This window comes from Blennius ocellaris, assembly GCF_963422515.1.
Source record: "Blennius ocellaris genome assembly, chromosome: 1".
Classification (NCBI taxonomy): Eukaryota; Metazoa; Chordata; class Actinopteri; order Blenniiformes; family Blenniidae; genus Blennius; species Blennius ocellaris.
Window position 1 is genome coordinate 11,938,584 of NC_137650.1, and position 21,532 is coordinate 11,960,115.

General features: G+C 40.2%; 1 protein-coding gene across 1 annotated transcript; it reads right to left on the minus strand.

Annotated features, from left to right (window-relative positions):
• Positions 1 to 4,089: 4,089 nt before the first annotated feature.
• Positions 4,090 to 15,823, minus strand: LOC308131057 (synaptotagmin-4; the record flags this gene model as incomplete). Its single annotated transcript, XM_080497649.1, has 5 exons — positions 4,090 to 4,239; positions 5,444 to 5,610; positions 7,427 to 7,598; positions 13,423 to 14,420; positions 15,802 to 15,823. The coding sequence occupies 5 exons, from the start codon at positions 15,821 to 15,823 to the stop codon at positions 4,090 to 4,092; spliced, it is 1,509 nt and encodes a 502-aa protein (XP_080353775.1).
• Positions 15,824 to 21,532: the final 5,709 nt, after the last annotated feature.

A 21,532-nucleotide genomic window follows, 5' to 3' on the forward strand; every position in this document is an offset into this window, starting at 1 on the left:
CTTCCAGGGCGACCACAGTGGATCATGTTTGATTTGGCTCAAGGGTCTTGCTCAGGCAGTAAGTATGGTGAAATATCATTACTGCGATTCGAACAAGCAAATGAACACGAGTGTCCAGAAAACAATGGTGACATGCAAAGGTCCAGACGTGTGTGTGCTCTGCTCCTCAGTCCAGGCAGCTGATGGAGTGAATCATGTTTAATCACCCATCTTGTCCGGTTTACCCAAAAAGTCAAAATTGCTTCTCAGTGCAGTCATTTTCAACGATAACTTTCAATAGTGTAGAAGTTATTTAGAATCAAAACTTGTTTTAAAATGTGACAAATCTTGGTGATCTTGAATACATTTGTAGAGCAAATTGTCTGGTCGTAACCAAATTATGTACTTAGATGAAATCTGCTGCACATTTAATTAAACACTTCTTTTAGCTCCAAGTGTTGAGAGTTTGAATAACAATGTTGAGTCATGTGTCTCTTTGCACCGGCTTGTGGCAGAGAGGTTGCCGGCCCACACAGAGGGGAGGAAGGCTGCGGAAAGATCGGCTAAATCTCATTTACTTAGCTTCCCCGAGGAGAGTGGGCAGATCAGAGGAGTGACGAGAGAGCAGCATGTCTGTGTCAAATGCTTTATCGCCTCATGCCAGGACACTTTATCTTATGTCCCTTACACTAAACAGGATGTGCGGTTCTGTGCTTTCATGTCCCAGTGTTTTGTTCCCATTACGACGCCACAAAACCTCCAAATCACTTTTATTTAGTTTGAATACGAATCCAGATGGTACAGATAACCTACCACTCACTTCAAAGATTTGTTTTTAGTTTGGTTTTACTCTTCCAGTGGGAGGATGGTGACGATGGCAGCTGAGTGAAGGATGGAGAGAACCACACATCACACATCTTGTACTGTGTGCATGTTCAGATGAAACCAAATTCTATGTGGAGACTCTCCTTCTTTCCAGTTGCTCTTCGTGGAGGGAGTTGGTGGTTTCATCCAGCAGACAGAGTGAATGACTCAGTACTGAGAGAAATTATGATTTGTGTTGAAATAAGAGAAGAATCATAAAGAATGATGGGAAGCATGATGAGATTTAATGAAGGTAATTCAGTGTGAGCAGTTGTTTTCCATCCAACTGGGCTCAAAGTCGCCACATTTGACATATTGTGATGATTTTCTGCTTCACAGACACCAGAGCTGCGACTTTTTGTGTGGGCGTGTGCTTGTGTTTATTATTTTTTATTTATTTATTTATTTTTATCTGAGATGTATTTGTGTGTGTGGCAGGAGTCCCATTCATTCAGTAATCTGATCTGACATCGGATCACCCTCGGAGTTATATTACATCACCTTTCATTACCCACGATATTTATAACTCCCAAAAAGGACGTCACCCACAGAGCAGAGGAAACAATGACTGAATGATGTGGTTACAACCCCATTGATTCGAAGCCAGGGGAGGCTTCCCTCGGCTGAAATCTGACGCCTTCAGACCCTTTGCTTTTGATCTGTCTCTGTGGGCTCACAGGAATTCAAGTTGATTGCTTTTATTGAGTTTTATTTCACAGTGCAGTGCTTCCGGCGGTGGTGCAGACACTCTACACATTCAGAGGAGTGTCATCATGTCTGACGAGTTTAGATATTCACCACTAATCTGGACTTCCTCACTGCAGAGGACTGTTCAGTAGCATGCATGTTGGTTCAGGTATGTACTGATTATATATATATAGCTCAGTTTGTGTATCAGTGGGGTGTGATTTGCTGGAGATTGCTTGAATTTATTTGTGTTCTCTACAAATTAATCCAGTTCGGCAGTCCATCAGATAGCAAAGACTGTGACACACTACATGTAACTGAGAGTGGCCTCCAATGCATGTTTTCAAACTGTGGGACAAAACCAGGGAAAAGACAAGCCTGCATGTGGAGAACACCTTGTTTTGCTTTAGCTTATCTTATAATTTATCTCTCTTGCCTGCGGTATTCCTACTTGTTGTCTGGCCTCATTTAACCAACTTTCCGTGGTTCAAACAAGTGGAACTACCAAATAGCAAATTAGCTTGTTAACATATTATCATTTTCATTGATCTTTAGTTTATTTTAGTTTTGTTTCATTCATTGACAAAAGCAAAACAAACAACAAACAATTCAATACAATACAAACGGTTTCAATCTTCTGAATGAGAGGGAGCAGAAGGAAGCATAAACTCACGTACTCTAACCCCTTTATGTCACACAATCCATTTACAATAACAATAAAAACTTACAACAAACAACAAAGAAAATGATTACACAATCTGAGAGGCCTGCAAATCCACTCTCACGCATATCAGAATTTGTTTTTATCATGAGAACACAATAATACTTCCTTACCTAGATTGTTCAATGAATTGACCCCTTTTTACTGGAATGCAGCATTTCATTAATTTGGTCCTAAATCTTGGTTTTATGTAAATCTCAGTTCCTTTTAGGTTATACATACTCTCATGTATTGCAAATCTGTTGTGGACATTAACTGGTAAAGTTTGTATATGAGCTTTATGCATAATTAGCAGAATACTATGTTTTGAAATTTCAACAATGTTGACTGAATGAATAATGAGTTTGTTGGATGTCTGTATTTTTTCTGTAAAATGAAAATTTATTGTAGGTTTGTCTAACATGAACTGAGTTGCTGTATACAGACAGTTGCAGCCATGTAAAATTCAGTTGAATACCAATACATTTGCAAAATATGAAGATCAAAAGTAAAAATTAACACTGGTGCCGCAGCTAAAAGATGCACGCAATGGTGGGAAAACGATAACCAAATGTGTAAATGTGTACATTAGGGATATTTCAGTTTGAATCCCCAACTATGACAACAATAGTAGATCTTGTGACGGAAACACATGTAAAGAATAACAATACGGGGCCCGTGCTTGTTTTGTTCTGGTTCAGTGCTACAATAAGGTCCAAGGAGGCTTTTTTTTCTGCCAATCCAGCTTGAGCTCCATACATTTCTTATAAAGTTCGAAAATAGTACATTCAATCAATAATTTGTAAAGTTTGCATTCATATGCGATACCGATATTACTGAATTCCTTGAAAATGTATTTAGTCATTAACACATTATCTAATTTAATGGCTTAAGAAAAACACATTTGCTTTGCAAAATACATTTATTGTTATTCTTTAATTTCACTCAAATTTCCCCCTTTTAAAAGTAAAGACATTCATACACAGCTGAGACAATAAAATCACAACCCCACAAAACATGAAGTGACTAACAAAATAAAATAATCATTAGATGCGGTTGTAGCCTAAACATGTTAGTTTTCCGCAGTCAACATGTCACCACAGATAATAACTTATAGCGGTAGGTGGTTAGTGCGTTGAGGATTGGCAGTAGTATGAGTCTGTAAGGTTACAGTAATTAATGTTGTAAAGGAAACACAATCCTTATTTTTAACTGTTCAGCTCCCGTGTTAAACACTCACCAAAAAACGTTTTCATTATGATGTTTCTCAGTATGCAACTTGCAATAAATACCTTCAACATTAAGCTGGAGTGACTGTGAGTCATAAAGCCTCTCCATGTTTATCATGAATTCCAGAAGCTAAAAGGAAGACAAAGCTTTTTTTTCTTTCACAGTGACGCCACTCTGACCGCGTCATATTTCATATTCAATGTGAGCTATGAATATGAAAATGCATGTGCAGTTTACTGGCAACAGCTTAACAGCACAAGTGGAGTGGTAACACCATGTATTGTAATATATTTACAACAAAAGTAACAACATCAGCACAAGTTCCACAGAGTACATCCAGAAAGAGAAACTACAGACGACAGTTAAGGAAGACACAGTGGAAATAATTGCAGAGGCTGATTAAATCCTGACGGTGGTGTTTCTTTCTGTACACACAGAGCAATCCGAACATCAGTCTGATGTTGGCTTCATGGCAAACAGCATTGAATCCATTATTTTCTGAATGAGAACAAATACAGAACCAAAAGACTAAAATCTAAAAAAAAAACACTTGTAGTTGCATGTTATTCCACCTTAACTTCACTGGACTCAGTGTGTTGGCCCAGGCTCACATGTCCATCAATCAGCCCCTACAGTGTATCAGACTGGATGACGTGCCAACGGGCCGTTTCTATTTGCCCCCGACTGCACATTTCCCTCCAGTGGCCCCGTCCCGTCTCCGAGGCGTCACTGCCGATCAGAACTCGACCCAGGATGCTGCTCTTGGTGTAGAGGCGACCCTGCAGGGACATGGAGAGGACGAGATTAAAATCTGGCATGTGAAGGCGACACACAACAGTTCACTCTGCAGTGACTGCAGTAAGATTCAATAGAGCCTTAAAAAGGGTCACTTTTCAGATTATAGAGCATCTTCCTCCCGCCTTCCAGCTGATGTAACAAGAGACTGAGCCCCAGTGATAACAGCTCACCTAATGTGTCTTATTGTCAGGAAAGGCTTTCTTTTTTTTTCAAGGGAGACAAGGTCTCAAGTAACTAATAAAGTAACGCCACTTTATTTTGGGAAGTAACGAGTGATCAAGTACAATTTATTTAGTGACTGGGGGAGTATCTCCTGTTGTATTTTATATTCTACTGTGTTTCAATCAGGCAACTTTCAGCTCGCTCTTCTGAACAAACAAATAATCAAAAAACACTTTGGACGGATGAAGGTGCAGAAATGTACTTAAGTTATTGCCATATTTAAGGAATCACTCCTGCACTAATTATTACATATTATGAGCTTATTGACTGATTATTAATTATTTGGAAATCTATAATGAAGTATTGACACTCTCTATTCAATATGTATTCTTAAAATTAAATGTAACTACATTGTAGTTACTATTTTTGGAAGATTGTGCTCCATAAACGTTAAATATATTACATTACATGATTCCTATTTCCTGGTTGGTTTCTAACCACTTCTTCCACATGCGATTAGTGATGTAATCGATGATGTCATTTGAAAGGCTGATCGCAAACAGTCATATTTGGAGAAAAACTTGTGTGTGTGTGTGTGTGTGTGTGTGTGTGTGTGTGTGTGTGTGTGTGTGTGTGTGTGTGTGTGTGTGTGTGTGTGTGTGTGTGTGTGTGTGTGTGTGTGTGTGTGTGTGTGTGTGTGTGTGTGTGTGTGATGTGATGTGACTGTGGCAACACTACAAACCCAACAAAGCATTTAAAGACAAATCACCATACCAGGAACAATTTCACTAAATTAACATGCAGGTTTTTGTGTATTTTTCACAATGATTGCTTCAACGTGTTCATTTGTATTTTACTGGCTTGCTGCTAACTCCAAAAAACCGAAAGCTTATCTTTTTTTTACTGAACATGCTTGTATGTCAGGGTTACCCAGATTGTAATGCAGATGAATGGCATTGAACATCACTCCTGATTATTGCAAAAAAAAAAAAAATATATAACACTTCAAAGTTGAAATGTTACCTGCATGATGATGAATTCAAGGGCCAGCGGCAGCTGACTGATGTCACCGGGAGGCAGGTCGAACAGGAACGGAGCGTTCCAGACGGGGTTCGGACCGCTGGCTCCTTTCGTCTCCTTGCTACCAATTATTTTCCCGTCCTGGAGCAAGTTGATGACAACATAATGATCTGTTGGAATAAAGACACGTTTGGTTGATGTTCATTTGTGGGTCTTTGGCAGTCAATATTCAGACGCATTTTGGGGTTTTCCACCCACATGTGTGTATGTGTATGTCTATCCTTCGCTCGCATTCTTAAGAAAGAAGAATCTCAAGGCCTTTCCAAAAATGTGTTTAAATCAGCACTGCTGTTCATTTTTATTCAAAGATTAAGATTTAGTAACATATTAAGCTTTGTGACTGATTCATACATTACGATTATACAACAGGCTGGACCGGGTGTCACTATGTAATTAGATCATGTCAGTTTAAGATTTTCCAAAGCAGCAAATTTGCTAACATTAGACTCTATAAACAGTTAATGTAAATGTTTATAGACAGAAGTACACACACAGTAGTGATCACATGAACAGAAATAACCCTCTCTCAGTTCAGCTCCACTGTCACCGTCGTAAATCTGTATCATCACTTACAAAACTTAATTTCCTGCGATAAACCATCGCAGCATGGTAATTGGATTTACTAGAATTAAAAACCAATGTTTCACTGCTGCACACCAATCCTGCGTCTACAAAGAAAACCAGCTTTCACACATCTCAGTGACCGTTTGACCTTACCATTTGTGAGAAAGGAATGACAGATCACTTGCCCCAGACTGTCAGTTTAATTATTGCAAACAAAACCCCAAAACAATAAAGAGCTTGTTGTTGTTTTCCTTTTTCTTCCGCTCTACATGAGCTTTACATCAGATGCAGTGAGATACAATATAGACGGGAGGGGAAATGACACCGGGCTCATTGGTTCCTAATCTGATTATTTTCAGTCGGAGATCCACTCTGACTGTCCGTGGCTGAGGAACACAGCAAAATGCTCTCGGTTCATGTGAATAGTAGCATTTGCATTACCATTAAAGAGTCTTCCTGTCGTTAAGATTACACGATGAAACTGCAAGCTGAATTGCAGTCTAGGATGGCGTGAGTCGACGTGATTGTTCAAGAATAACACATCATGAACAATAACATGAATGGAGCGTTTATGTGTTTATGTGTTTCCCCGAAAAGGAGAATATTGACATTCTTGTGGCACCAAAAGAGAGGCCAACTTGGGATGTCAATTTTGTAAAAGGAGTTTTACGGAAGCATAAAATAATTTACTGTTATGGTCTTAATTTTCCAACAAAACGCATGACATGTGAACCAGGGGTGTCTAAACTCAGTCCTGGCGGGCCCCTGTCCTGCATGTTTTGGTTCTCTCTCTGTTTCGGCAGACCTGAATCTAATGATGATGTCATCACCAAGGTTGTGAAAAAGCCCAACAACGAGCCCCTCATTGCAATCAAGTGTGCTGCAACCGGGAGAGCTAAACCCTGCAGGACTCCGGCCCTCCAGGACCGAGCTTGGACACCCCTGGTGTAAACTTACCAGACAAAATGAATGTGATGACTATAGAAATGTTTTAAGACGGACAGTGTCTCACCAGAAACACTCAACGCAATAAAAGTCTGCTCATGATATCGTTAAGATGGACGATAAAAGTGCCTTCAAAACTGTACTCCATATGGATGTGGACCAGACCAGTTAGTTGTTGAAGCAGCTGTCACATTGACCCAGAGTTTCTGACACTGTCTGAAATTTATCACACGATGTCTTTGGTCACAAGCCCGTGAAAACAGCCGTCCTTGAACCGGCCTCACAGTGCAACTTAGGACCACTGATTTAGAGACGAGACCAAAGATGTCGCCACACTTCTCGTACGACTGTTATCTTTCGTCTGGTTGGGTGAGTAGCGGCTTTTAGGAAGCCTGTTTCATTGTTAGGAGTCCTCACCGGGAGTTCCCGGGATCCGTGTGAGCTTGGCCAGATTTTCAGCCTTCCGGACCATCACCTTGATGCGCTGGGCCAGCGTCTGATACTGCAGCAGGATGAACAGCTGCCCCAGAGCCCGCGGTGCGCACACCGAGCTCTTCCTGCGGCCCAACGTTTCTTGAGAACTCACACTCTGGAATGTGAACAGGGAGAAAAGAAAGTTTAGCAACAGGCTTTTTTTTTCGTTCATAAATATTCATCATCCTTTTTGAAAAATAGAACAATGCAATAGTTTATAATGCAGTAGGAACACAAATAAGTCAATCTCACTGATGTTCATGAGCAGTTAAGTTCAACTTTTTATTGAATGAATATAAGCATTAGAAACCTAAAGGACACACAGAATGTGAGTGAAGTCATGACGTCATCCTGCAATAGGTGTATACATGACGGAAACTGTGTTCAATAAATACCACTAAAGATAGCAAGAGATCATCTTTTGACAGTGTCAGGAAAACCAATACCGTTTACTACCTTTTACAATACTATTCTTAAGAGCTGAGGCTACTTAACCATTAGAAATTCACCAAAAATGTCCCAGTGATTGACACCGTTGCAGTAAACCTTTGGACCTTGTCCACATTCTCCATCTATTTCCACAAATAACTTTTCCTGGTACATAAATTCTATCAGAACAAAGGTTTGATTTTTTGTTGTTGTCGCCATTTAGTTCTCTGAAGGCTCTGCTACTTGGAGGACATTCTGGATGAAGTTGATCATCAGGCGTATATCATCACTGTTGCCACCTCTGATTCTGTGGAGTTAAAACTTTCTACTATGGTAAAGTTTGAGAGATTCAAACACAGATATGTCCTTCAAAGACATAGGTTATGCGAGCAAGTCAACTTGTGATGCTCTATCGTCTAAAACCTCAAGATGATGTAGTGATTTTTTTTTTTGTTTCGTACAATCCAACATGGAAGAAAGACTGAGCAGGTTTTGAACCATGGTGATATTAAAGACTCCATGCAGATGGTCATCCATTTAACACTGAAGCCGACTATTATCACCTGCAATTATTCTTGTAGACTGTTGATAGTAGTTAACTCAATTTAATCATCATCTGTCAACCCACCAACTAGTCTTAATGAAAAATTAACAAACAGTGTTAAAGTTTGAAGAATTAAAAGGCATCTATCTTTACCAGAGCTGACAAAGAGAAACCACACTGAGGTGTCATCAAATGGTTTCAGTAGTTTTGCATAAATGGTTTTCTGAATCTGATTTGCTAAAACACCAACTTGTACTATAAACTACACCCAGGCATTGATAATATTAAGAATTACATTATACCTTCATAGTTTGTACAGTTTTCTGCCTAAATTTTATCAGGATTGCAACAATATGCAGAAGAAGCTCAGCTTGCCTAAAAGTCACAATCACCTTCGTATGTAGTTCTCGAGTTCCATATGGATTTTGATCACCAATACGGAGAAACCAAAGCAGACATTCTTGCCCTACGTCACTTTCAATATTAGTTGTAATGTCTTCACGTCAGCCCTGGTTAGCTCATGTTATTCGGGGTTTGGTGAGTCACATCCGGCTGTCAGCAGGCTGAGCGTTAGCCCGCCAGCCGCATGCTGATGCCAGGCAGCACGGTGTAAAGGCAATTTCATCAAACAAGTGTCTCTGTTTAGTGTCTCACTGCAAACATAGCCTTATAGCCTGCACCCAGAAACGTGCATATATTAGATTTTTTTTTTGTTCAACATGTTATAAAAGCTCTAAAATCTGATTGCCAGTGCATAATAGTCTCCTCTGTAAATGCTCCAGAGCTCGTCACCAAATCTGCACATGATGTATCCTTTAGTTAAAAAAGTAGTGTTTAAACCCTCTAAAAGCCACTTTCACTCAAGCACAATACACTTTTCTGCTATTATAATGCATTCTTTAGATTTGTAGAATGACAGTGATTTGTAGAATGGACATCAGACATGCATTATTGTTCAATAACTCTGTATTTTCTTCATATTTTCGGTTACATGACACACCGACACTCTGAGTCAGCCCACGTTCTTCAAAGTGTGAAAGATTGAAATGGAAGAATGGTCAAAAAAAAAAATTGAGAATAGTGACTGTCTCTCTGGCTCTGAATGTCTTTATTTCTACAGGAATGCGTGATGGAATGTTCACGCACTGTGGGCAACACCTATAAAACCACACTTCTAAATACCAGCGTCTTAGTCAATCATCTCAGGATCTGTGTGCACTTCACAGATTTGCTTTACTAAAACAAGACTTGGTGTAATTGCTGCACGAATACAAGAAACACCAAATGTACATGTCAACAACTTTAGAATTATTGTTTTAATTGGCAAAGATCTTTAAAGGTACAAGATTTAACCTTCAAGTAATGCCACTTTTTAGCATTATACGAAGCAGAAATGGGTCACTGAGCTGCCTGGCATTTTTTTATTTTTTGTGATTTAGCCATGAAAGGCTTCTGCCCTTCTTGTGTTTACTCTTCCAGCTGCTCATGTTCACTGCATATTCCTTGGGAATGATGGGATTTTCAGCTGAGGATATCTTTATTTTAAAGAGCAGTTAAAAAATGACTGGCTTATTTGCACACACTCTGGCCTGGAGGTGTCTCATTTTATCCAGGAAATTATCACTGATAACTGGAATGACAGGCCCGGCGATTTGTACCACTTTTCCTGTTTTCTTACTACACATGACATCAAAATGAAGTGCTCACAATGGTGACTCAGTTTTTATCATTTACGTGCACAAAGTGTCAGTAGATTTTGATTATTCATGAAAACAGTTTACAGTTTAACCATCAAAATTAAGAAAACTTTCAAAAAAAGCTTGTGTAGTTTTTTTGTCACCAAGTTTTTTTGTTACCATTTGTGTGGTTATAGCTGTTTTCAAAATTTTCAGTTAAGTATTTTGAACTGTTTTCAATATTTTGAGCTCTTTTAAATGTCCCACTTGTCTCCTTGAGCTGTAAGATTCATCAATGCAACAACATTTTAAAAAGCTATAGTTTATACATAACATCGTGACTTCTTGACTATTATCCTCTGGCAACTTGCTAATCATTTTGGTTGATCGTTTTTAACTTATATCTAAAAAGGACAAAATATTTCCCCTCTGTAGAGAAATCACATGCTTATTATTTGCAGTGTATGTTGAGTATGAACTAAACCTGGAAGGGACACATTTTTCAGGCTTCCCCAAACATGAACGCAGCACTTCTCGGTGTGACTAACAGTGTAATGTATGTCACTGATATATCAGGCCCACCTCCCGTCACAAGCCCGTTATTAATGGCTTGTGGCAGCGTTATAGCAGAGCCGCAGAGGGCACGGCGTGGGCACGCTGCCAGTTTGCTGCTTGTTTGCTCTGCAGTCGCAAACAACAACGTCACCGTGACCAACAGGAGTGGAAAAGTGTCTAATGGGAGAGCAGATGAAATGCTATATTCCCTCATGGATAAAACATGATGTGTGTTATTTATAGGTCAGCCAACGCATTTTTCTCATCTGCTAAATCAAGTGAAAACAAAGATTCTTTGGGAGACAGTACAGTACAGTTAGCGTAACCCAAGAAAAGTAGTTAGAAAATGCAAACTGTCAGAGGACAAACAGTTTTCAACCTAGCCACTCATTTCCATCAACACAGAGCTGCAGTGAAACTCCTGGGGAACGACGACGTTTGTGAAACCTTTGGTTGGCCATGATGTTACTCTAATAGTTGTGCTAGTTTTGCAACACCAGCAAAATACTGACTTGACTGATGTGGATGTGAGTTCATGTGTGATACCTGCTCCTTTCCATTCCATGTTTTTTTCTTTTTTTCTTGGAATTATTTCAATCCATAAAACAGCAAATGGCTTTGTGGTCGAGTCATCCAATCTGCTGCTGAATTATTTTTATGACAGGATAAAATGTATTTCCCCCTCACAGGGATTAAAGTCACTCCGTCAGCAGACCGGCCATTACACATTAAATAATTGTAGTTAAAAATCCAAGCCGTGGTGCCAACTCTCATGCATTTAGAATGAAACTGACTCGACCAACGCTGACGTCGAAGGTATAGTTTCATCAGGAATTTTATTAAAAAGTGGAATCCATAGCCAATAAGTCTTTCAGCAATCACGGTGGTTTGACGCTTTCACTTTGGAAGCAGAAGATTGTAGGTGGCTCCCAATATATGGAATTAGAAATCATCCAGCTCCTTCCCTCAGGGATCATCACAGCAGCTCATCGGCCACCTTAACTGTTACGACAAACATCCTTCAAGTCTTATTCTTCTCCGGCATTTTTCTGTCACGGTCTTCTGCCGTGCTTTTTTTGCTTTTCTTTTCCTGTGTTTCTGCTCCCCTTGTGTGTCTGCGTGGTGGGAGGAGTCGACATGCCCTGCACTGGAGCTGAGCTGAACACCCGAGAGCCATCACGATCACCTCCTCCATAAAGTCTCAATAAATGCTATTCTACTCACTGCAGTCCGTCTCCTTATCAGCTTTAGGGTCCTACACACAGCATAAGCCTTAACACGTTCTCTCCTAAAACATAGTGTCTCCATCCCCAATGCCCTGAATGCCCTTCCTGACTCAGTTCTCCCCATTGCATGGATTGGTAGCAAAGGTAGACAAAGAGTAACCTTCCAATGGCGGCTTTATAAATGTCATACTTGTAACTGTGTGATCAACTCAGTTCAAAATACACAACACTTTAATACAATTGTAAATAAATTAACTCAAACAAACTCATTATTTCATAACTCATTATCAGGCAAGGGCATAAACTCTTGCCTGTCTTTTGTACCTTGTTTTGGATTACCCTCTGTGTCAGGGGTGGCCAACCCTGGTCCTCGAGAGCCGCAGTCCTGCACGTTTTAGATTTCTCCTCACATCAGTACAGCTGACAGCAATTAGTGGCTCCTTGTCAAGCTTTCTGCAGAGCCTCATCATGACAACAGGTGTGTTTGAGCAGGGAAACATCTAAAACATGCAGGACTGCGGCTCTCGAGGACCAGGGTTGGCCACCCCTGCTCTGCGTGATTCAGCGGCCTGCCTCAACCCCGCCTGGCTAAGAATAAACCACTTGAACCGAGCCCGTGCCGTTCATTTCGGTCCCCTTCATATCTCAACAGAGGAATTTCAGAAGACAACAAGGTGGACTCGCTAACATGTTCATCTGTCCACATTCTTTCTGCCATGGCTTTTACGACATCTTTGTTGTATGACTTCTTACTGCCCCCTCTGGATTGGATGTGTAGGGCATTTACGTTCATTGTTTTTCTCTACGCCATCAGTCTGATTGGTAAAACACTGCTGGGACTTCTGACTGCAGTGAAAACAGGGACAACAGGAACCTTTTCTGTTCCTTGAATAGAAGATAAAGATCCCATAGTTTTGGTAGAATTACAGGTTTTATGTGCAGGAGGTTTGTTGCGGAATAAGGAAAGAAATGCTTTATGTGGTTCCACAAACACTTTCGCATACGGATATAGAAATACTGTTCAGGCTCTTCTTCTATCTGGACAGTTTAAAGGTGCAATATGTAGGAGTTGAACATTTTTATTTTACTGCGCTGGGTTGTGGCTGCATATTAGCTCATTGATTGACTCTTGTATTTTAAGTTTACGTGTTCTCTCAGCCTACCTTGCTTTGTTAAAAACTGTCTCCAGCCCCGCGTGAATCCACTAACTTAGATAAAGTTGCTTCAGAAGATGAATGGACTGATTTTGGTTTAAAATTAAAACTTTACACACAAACAGTCTGAGTTTGAATTCAGTTATTTTGTCATTTGGCACTTTCAGGTGTCTTCAGGGAACTGTTCCCTCTCCCACTCCTGTTGGCTGTCAACACACAAAACATACGGTATACTTTCATCTTTAAAACAATGTTGAAACCCCTGATAATTGTCAGTTATTATGATCGAACTAAAATGTGCTCTACGCTTACTTTTTGCCATTTCTTCACGGATGAAGCGTTCAATCAGAAGTACCTTTTTTAGCTTGGATTTGGTTGGGATGAGCTGCTTGGTGTGGGTAGTAGTGATGTCAGGCTCCCAATCCATCTTCTCACAGGGAAGCTCTACCACGCCCATGGCAGCTTCTCTCAGGCCCGAGAAGTCTCTGCTGTAGACGGCCAGCCTCAGCGTGCAGGTTCGCAGCTCTTCCACAGAGCCCACGGGCAACACGAAGCTCTGACCGTGAAGCTCCGGGCTGAGGCTTCGCCGCCGTGAGGCTGTCTGCTGAGTAGAGGGGCAGAGCGGGGGGAGGCTGGCCCGAACAAACACCCCGCTGCGTCTCCTACTGGCCCCGAAGAGTCCCAGGATGTTGACCACCAGGGTGCCACATGCAGAGTTGAAGACCACTGAGAAGTGCAAGAGAGGAGCTGGCTTGGAAAGGGCGGAGGTGGAGTTGGAGCCGTACTGCGACATACAGGGCTCCCCCTCCTGGACCGGAGCTCTGGCGGCAGTCAGATTGCTGCTCTCGCTGTAAATAAAACTCTCGCCGGTCACGGTGCTGCGTCGACCCATCACACGGCGAGATTTGGACACAAAGCTCAACTTGGTCAAGGAGGGCAACGAGGCTCTGCCATGACTTGGAGACTTTTTGGACGAGCAGGGAACGGCTGGGGTGCTCAGGCGCCTCAGTGGAAAAGAAGACCTCGGAGATTGCACCAGCTCGGCCGACGTGGTTGGGCTGGGGTCAAAGGGCAGAGCGGTGAGGTCGTCCTCAGACGGCGAGGAGCTGCTTTTAGGGGACGGGAAGTCCAACACGTCTCCGTCCAGCTCTTCATATTGCTGCTTGACAGGCTGCGTGCAAGGAGTTGGACTCAATGTCACCGTCACCCTCTCAGCACGAGGAGGAGACAGGAAAACTGCCTCCTTGTCCTCTGATGAAACATTTTTCCGTCTTCGACAGCCAAGGATGCAACCGAGGATCAGACAATATAAGAAGACAGCCAGGCCCACAGCCAGCAGGATCTGCAGGTGAACTGAAGAAGAAAGATGTGCTCATCACAAGCTGACACTGACTGGGGGGGTTACCAAAGAGGACATTTTTGAAAAATGACAGTCAGAGAAGATGTTAAAAAATCAAAGTCATTGCTGATAAATAGCCAAATCAGTTTATTCAATGTCCCTTGCAAATGAAGTCAAATTGTTGACAAATGATCTTACTCTGGACTCATTATCTTGCTGTGTCTGCTCTCCACATCCTTGAATGGATTAAAAAGAAAATCTTATAATTCTAATTGCAGAAATTGTATTGTTGCAGTTGCTGTGTTGATGCTTGACAGGAGCTGCTCACATGCCAAGCATCGATGTGGGTTATCTTGGCTACTATGGTTTTCTGCTTTAAGACCCAGCAAGTTGTTTGTGGTCCCTATAGAGGACATGACATGAAACCTTTAAACACCAGGCGCCATTCATACATTCATACTTTGGTGACCATGCATACATACATACACACATACACATACATACATACACACATATATATATATATTCCCACATCCAAAGTCAATTCATCAAGTACCAACTCCACAATATTGTTCATTTTGAACTTGTTGCACCAGTCCCGCTCCAAGATATTTCCCAAAGAGAGAGAGAGCGAGAGCGAGAGAGAGAGAGTGAGAGAGAGAGCGAGAGATACTGTAGTTGAAGCTTTAATTTTCTAAAGATCAATAAAGATGAGATCACCATCTCTGCAAGTGAGTATGAACTATCAGTGGTGATCCCTTTCAGGATGCAGCCTCCTCCTCCTCCTCCTCCTCACACAGCCTCCATTAAAGAGATGAAAGTACATGAGAGGATGGGTGCAGGCCAATGGATAAAATATGACTCAGTCTGGGGAGCCTGGAGGACAATATTGCATTATAAACAAGTGATGTATTTTCATATACTGTAGTGCCATTTTCGTTTAGAATGCAAGATTTGTAGTCCCTCAATATCAGTGACACATATTCCAGCTTTGGTGTGCATGGGTCGACCGTCCACAACAAGTGTCATTGCAGTGATTTGAACAAGAATGAAGAAAACAGCACTTTGGACACCTGCCAGAGTTGCAGCTCATCGTCACCACTCAAATGGAAAGAAAAGCTCTCATTAAAGTGTCTTCAGTGCAGATTTGCCTCATGCTTGAAATCAATTAAAGGATTTAAGTCGAGTCAAAGTTTAGTTATTAAGCACGTTTAAAGTGCTGCGCAGTCTATTCAAACACACAATAACAGCAGTGAGTAAGCAATACTGTATTTGTCGATGTCACACAAATGTTCAATAGATATCTTGCGCGAGTTTGCAGATGTTACAAAACGAACTCAATTCAAAAAGTTAAAACATAAAATTATTCAAAATACATTTTGATAAACAACTTACCTCCCAGAATGTACTGCGACATATTCCCGCACCGTTTCTCAGTGTGTGTGTGTGAGAGAGAGAGAGAGAGAGAGAGAGAGAGAGAGAGAGAGAGAGAGAGGGAGAGAGAGAGAGAGAGAGAGAGTGGAGAGAGAGAGAGCGGAGAGAGAGAGAGAGAGAGAGAGCGAGAGCGGAGAGAGAGAGAGTGGAGAGATAGAGAGAGTTGCGAGAGAGAGTGGCGAGAGAGAGAGCGGAGAGAGAGAGAGAGAACAGAGAGAAAGCAGCTCTCGACCGAGCGACCAGAGCAAGATCAGAAGTTATCAGAGTAGAAAGACAGAAGGCAGTTCGAACAAGAGCTCTAATAGAGAGAGTAGTGAGAGGCAGCAGGGAGAGAGAGCTGAAGGACAGGCAAGCAATAGAAGAGAGAGACCGGCGATTAAGAGGCTTTTACAGAGCATTTTAAAACTGTTGCCTGAAATAAAGCTCTGAATTCTTAAAAATTCATGGTTTCTTCTCTTGATCAGTGGAAATGTGGTTTGAAAGGTACATTTTGTGTTTGATAAAGTGAGCTGGTGTTTCTGATTGGGACATTCTCGTCAAGCGTACAGGGCTCATTCTAAAATGCTTTGAAAGATATTTTGATGTGTTGTTTGAAAATATACCTATATAACGTTTGTTTTCCCTAATCTCAGACTATATGTATTGCATTTTGAAAACAGACTGTCTGTCTGTCGTTGCTTTCAGGGCTTTCATTTTGAAGGATTTCCTTCCAGCATTGCGGCCTTACGCTGTCTTGTGTTTTATCGTAAAGGCACTAATAAAAGCGCAGTTAAAATTGGGTGCGGGCTCACTTGACTGCAGTGCGTCCGCGGTCCCTGCGCGTCACAGAGCAGCGCACCCGCCCTGCGGTTCACTTCACTCTGACACAGCGATCAGGATTTATTCTTTCAATCCAACACCGTTTGCGGAGTCACACACAATAGATCTGTCAGTCAGTGTCCAACACACTGCAGTATTTTACCGCACTGCGAAATTTTCATTTCAAACCCGCCAGAGAGACACTGAGGGGAAATCAAATACCTGAATTTACGTTTTTCTTGAAATGTTGAATCTGATTTGGAAAAGATCTTGATTCTGAATTATTAAAAGGTAGTTTGCGCGACTTGGTCTTTGGCGTGGGAGGTTTAAATCACGCATGAAACGCATGCTGCGTTAAAACTAAGGCTATACGGTGCAACAATAGTACAAACCATAGTTTGTACCAAGGAAAAACATTTTCCCATAATCCTAGAGAAACTTCTGCAGGAAAGAAATTGTTAACTCTGTGGAAGTCTATACAAAAAGTGCACATCTTACAGTAATGTGGCAATGGTCACGATTTCTTCTTCTTTTTTTTTTTTTTTTTTAATAATGGTAACACAAATAAATAAATAAAAGCCTCAAACCACATTTGTTTCAATTCTGTTCTATTGGTTTCAGTTCAAACATATAATTGTAGAAGTATGTGTTGCTGAGGCTTTTCAAAACATAATAACACTTTAATAGCCATAATTACTATAATAACCTCCCTGAATGGATCAGACTGGGGAACTTGTTTTCGTCTTTTCGGTCTTTTCTAAAGACATATTTTCATAAGCATTTCCTTCTGCTGTCCCCCTACACTTAGCTATGGGTTTAGCTGTGCCGGGTTTGCATGTTTTCCCTTTGCACACGTTGGTTTTCTCCAGGTTCCTCTCATGATTGTACTTGAAACAAAGAAGAAGAATAAAATATAACATTTGGCAAAAACCAGTAAAGCAGGCCGTCACTTTATCATAAAACAACGACACAAAATGAAGAGAAAAACAGAGTGTGAAAAAAACAAAGATGTGTGAGAAAATCTGGAAATTAGTCATGAGAAGAACATTAAGATGACGATAAAAAGATATTATTAAATAGCGAACAAGAAAATTGAGTAACTTCCTGTTGTGACAAAGTGATAAATGAAACACCGATAATTGAATTTTTTTTTTACTGAAAATTGTGGTAAAACATTTTCAAGATAGAAACATTTAAGAAATAATAACATTGCAGTCTTTTTTGAGTCTTTAATGATCCGGTTGCTTTGAGCATCATGTCTGTGTCCAGGGAAAGTTTTATATTCTGTCCATGTTCAGTCTGAACTTGTACTGATTTAACTAATTTTCATGGTTTACAAATTCTTGAGGATTTTGGGTGGAAGAAATACCCCACAAAACACATATCCCACTAAAGAGCATTATTAAGGATATCGAGTTCCATAAGAACAAAATATATTTGTGAAATGAGCTTTGTTGATGGCTCTGTGTGACGAGGATAAAATGTCTATCAGTGGAGTATCTGGTCTGTATTAGGAAACCACAGTACATGGAGAATCTCACAAATGCCCAAAGAGCACATAGAAACTCTCAGGAAGGTCCTCAGAAGGATATAAACAATTTTCTTTGCTGCCTTGCTGCAGCTCTGTCAGGATCACAAGCTTGAGGTTTGCTCTTTTCATGATTAAATTCTTTAAATCATGCACCATTCCTACACTCGTCCATCACTTCCTCAACTGATTATTCCGATAACTACATTTCATTTAGTCTTTTGTTTGAAAGAAAGTAATTTACCAGACAAAATGTTTATATCTCGTGTCCTTTCAATTATTGACATGGAGCCAGGCCATTGCATATTATGAATCAATTTAAATAATGAGTCTATATCTAACAGTTAATCCAACAAAAAAGAATATATCATGGCAAGTTCATTGTTTTATCAGTAATTATTGTTTTTTTTTTTTAATCTGATATAATAAAATACTCAAATGTTTATTTTGAGCATGACTTGAAGCTGAAGTGCATCTGTGAATCTACAGTTACTCTGAGTTTTACTTCAAATGAACACTTCAAGTTACCATCAGCTTTGCATCTTTAGCTGCAGCCGTCAGTCAGTGCGCTCTGATAAAGTCGCTGCACCCTGTGGCAGACCGATATGGTCCAAGGAGGTGGTTCAGCCTCCCTCGGGAAGAAAGATGTACTCATGCGGCTGTCAAGAAGAAGAGAGATGTGCTTTCTATCCTGTCACGGCCTTTCAGCCAATAGAAAAGCTCAAGTACAGCGTGAAGGGAAACCAGTAGAATATCAAGACTGAACCCTGAGCTTTATTGGCTGTAAGTGTGACCGACCTCAGGCCCAAAGCGATTGCAGCAGAAGTCTCCTGTCACTCCAGATTAAAATGTTACATCACTTGGGGGACATTTCATTTTAACCGCATGGGTGGGTGGATGAAATATACACTTGTCTCGATGGTGAATGAAGGGAGGATCTAAACGGAAGATTTAACTGCCAGTTAGCACCCGTGTGATCAAACACTCCATCCAGGACAGGAAGGCTGATACTAAGAAACTCCTCGATTTATAGAAAACTTTAATTAGAAATTACGTGACGTTATATAAAGCGAGTCAAGGTAAATATGGTCCCAGTTAATTGTGAAGCAGAGCCAACCAAATGACATGTTGCTCTGATCAGGAGAAGCACAGGTCTGAGTGTGTGCTTCTTATTTTTCCACCAGGAAATATAAATACAAAAATATTGCAGGGTTTTGGGTTCGTCTCATACCAACAGCTTTTTGAAAGATTTCCTGGTCAACCACACTACATTTACATCAGATGTTCAATGTATAACTGTTAAAAATGTGTGGATGCAGGATGCAAATGGAGATATTTTGCTAAAACCAAAAGGTAAAACTTGAAATAAGAAGGATTAACGTCCAAACTGAGAGACACAAAAGGCATAGATGAGGGGGGGACTGATCAGGTGTGCAAACCAGACGAATGTGGGACCTCCTGCTCTTTTCAGCCTGCAGAGGAAGTAAAGGTGCTGGTGAGATTCCTGGTCAGTGATGCAGGGTAAGTCCAAGAGCGACTCCCTGTGATGGAACCTGGTACTGCTTAACTTGATTCACATTGAAATACAACCTCTTTTTTCACTGCAGATGCTGGATATTCAGGCGGTAAATATCATAGTTCAGTGCAGTTATACACATTAGACAATGATTGCAGAACAATGACACAATATTTTGTACAAAAATCACACTATTTAATAATAGAAAGCAATAAAGCGAGACCACAATCTTTTTCTGTGATCATCTATTATTTCCAAAAACACGATAAAGTCATTGTTGTTGAAAAACATTCATGTTTCTTCTTCACTGCGGTTTGCAGATTCTGCACCTTTAAGCCATTTTTCATTTGTTTGCACGACACGTATTATTTCATGTGCAAACAGTGAAAAAGGCACTCATGTCTTTAGTGTTAAGCTCGTGAAGCATAGTTATTGTGTTTTTTATGGATGTGTGAAACAGCAGTAATGCAGCTGTGAAGCTTCAAGTCAATCCAACATGCCTTTTTGCCAGTATGCGTTCTGGTCTTTTACAAAATCTGATTATACTTATTGAAGCACAAGGAGCAAAGGTAAATAACACCAGATGTTTCCGCTGATTATATTATTGTCTCTCACATTTCCTCCCTAAACACAGCCACGATTAAATGTCAGTGTGTTTTCATAAACCACTGTATTACACAATTTATGAGGTTTTCTTTTTCACCAAGTTCTAACAATCTGAGTCACGTTTTGTCCCGATTGGGGCTTTTTATGCTGCTGTCATTCATGAGTGATTATCAGTGTTGTTTGGCAAAATAAGATATCAGGAAGATATTGTTGTTTTTTTTCAGTGATCAAGTTTTTTCATAAATGCTGGGTCCAGCTCCTGGCTGAAGACACTCACACAATTGATCATACCTGGTCTGTTTTTGAAGTCTGTGCTTTTAAAGGAAAACATTTTAATGATTCACTTTCATCACATGAATATTAATATTTTCAGAAAATACTTCAGAACTGAAGGAGATCCAAATAGCCTCTTATAGGTGACATGACTGGATACGATGGATGGATGGATGGATGGATGGATGGATGGATGGATGGATGGATGGATGGATAGATGGTCATTAGCTGATGGGTTTATACTGCTATCTGCTGGAAATTCGTGGCTTCTCCCCATTTTATTTCCATTTTTCTGATCTTTACTTGTTTCTCTCTATGATATTTATCATCTTACCTCCTCCTAAATGTATGTTTATTTCTTATCTTTCGTGTCTTAATTTCAGATGCATCAGTTTTTTGGCTTTGTTTTGGGGTTGTTGTTTTGTTGTTGTTTTGTTGTTGTTGTTGTTGTTGTTTTACTTTAGTTTTACCTTTTTTTATTTGTTCAGTACTTCATCATGTAGAGTGGTATCCTCAAAGGTATTATTCCTCCTAATTCTGAAAATAATTTTTTATACATTTGTATACATATAACTTTTTATTTCAAAACTGAATATTTCTGTTTCTATGCAAAAAAAACATGGAAATAGTTTAGTTGATTGATCAGTTAAATGCTTCTCAGTATATGTATTACTGTAAAAAAAAAAAAAAAAAAAAAAAAAACACTTTACAAACCCCCAAAGCCCTTCATTCTTTTCTTCTGTCTTTGAATATTTGCTACTCAAACTGTGGGTGGTACACGAGTTCCCTCCAGTGGTACCAAATGAAAGTCAGAAATATTTGTAAAGAAATACTGCCGACAAGTGAGCCCGCACTTTTATACTTTGCACAGACAGACAGACAGATAGATAGATAGATAGATAGATAGATAGATAGATAGATAGATAGATAGATAGATAGATAGATAGATAGATAGATAGATAGATGGATGG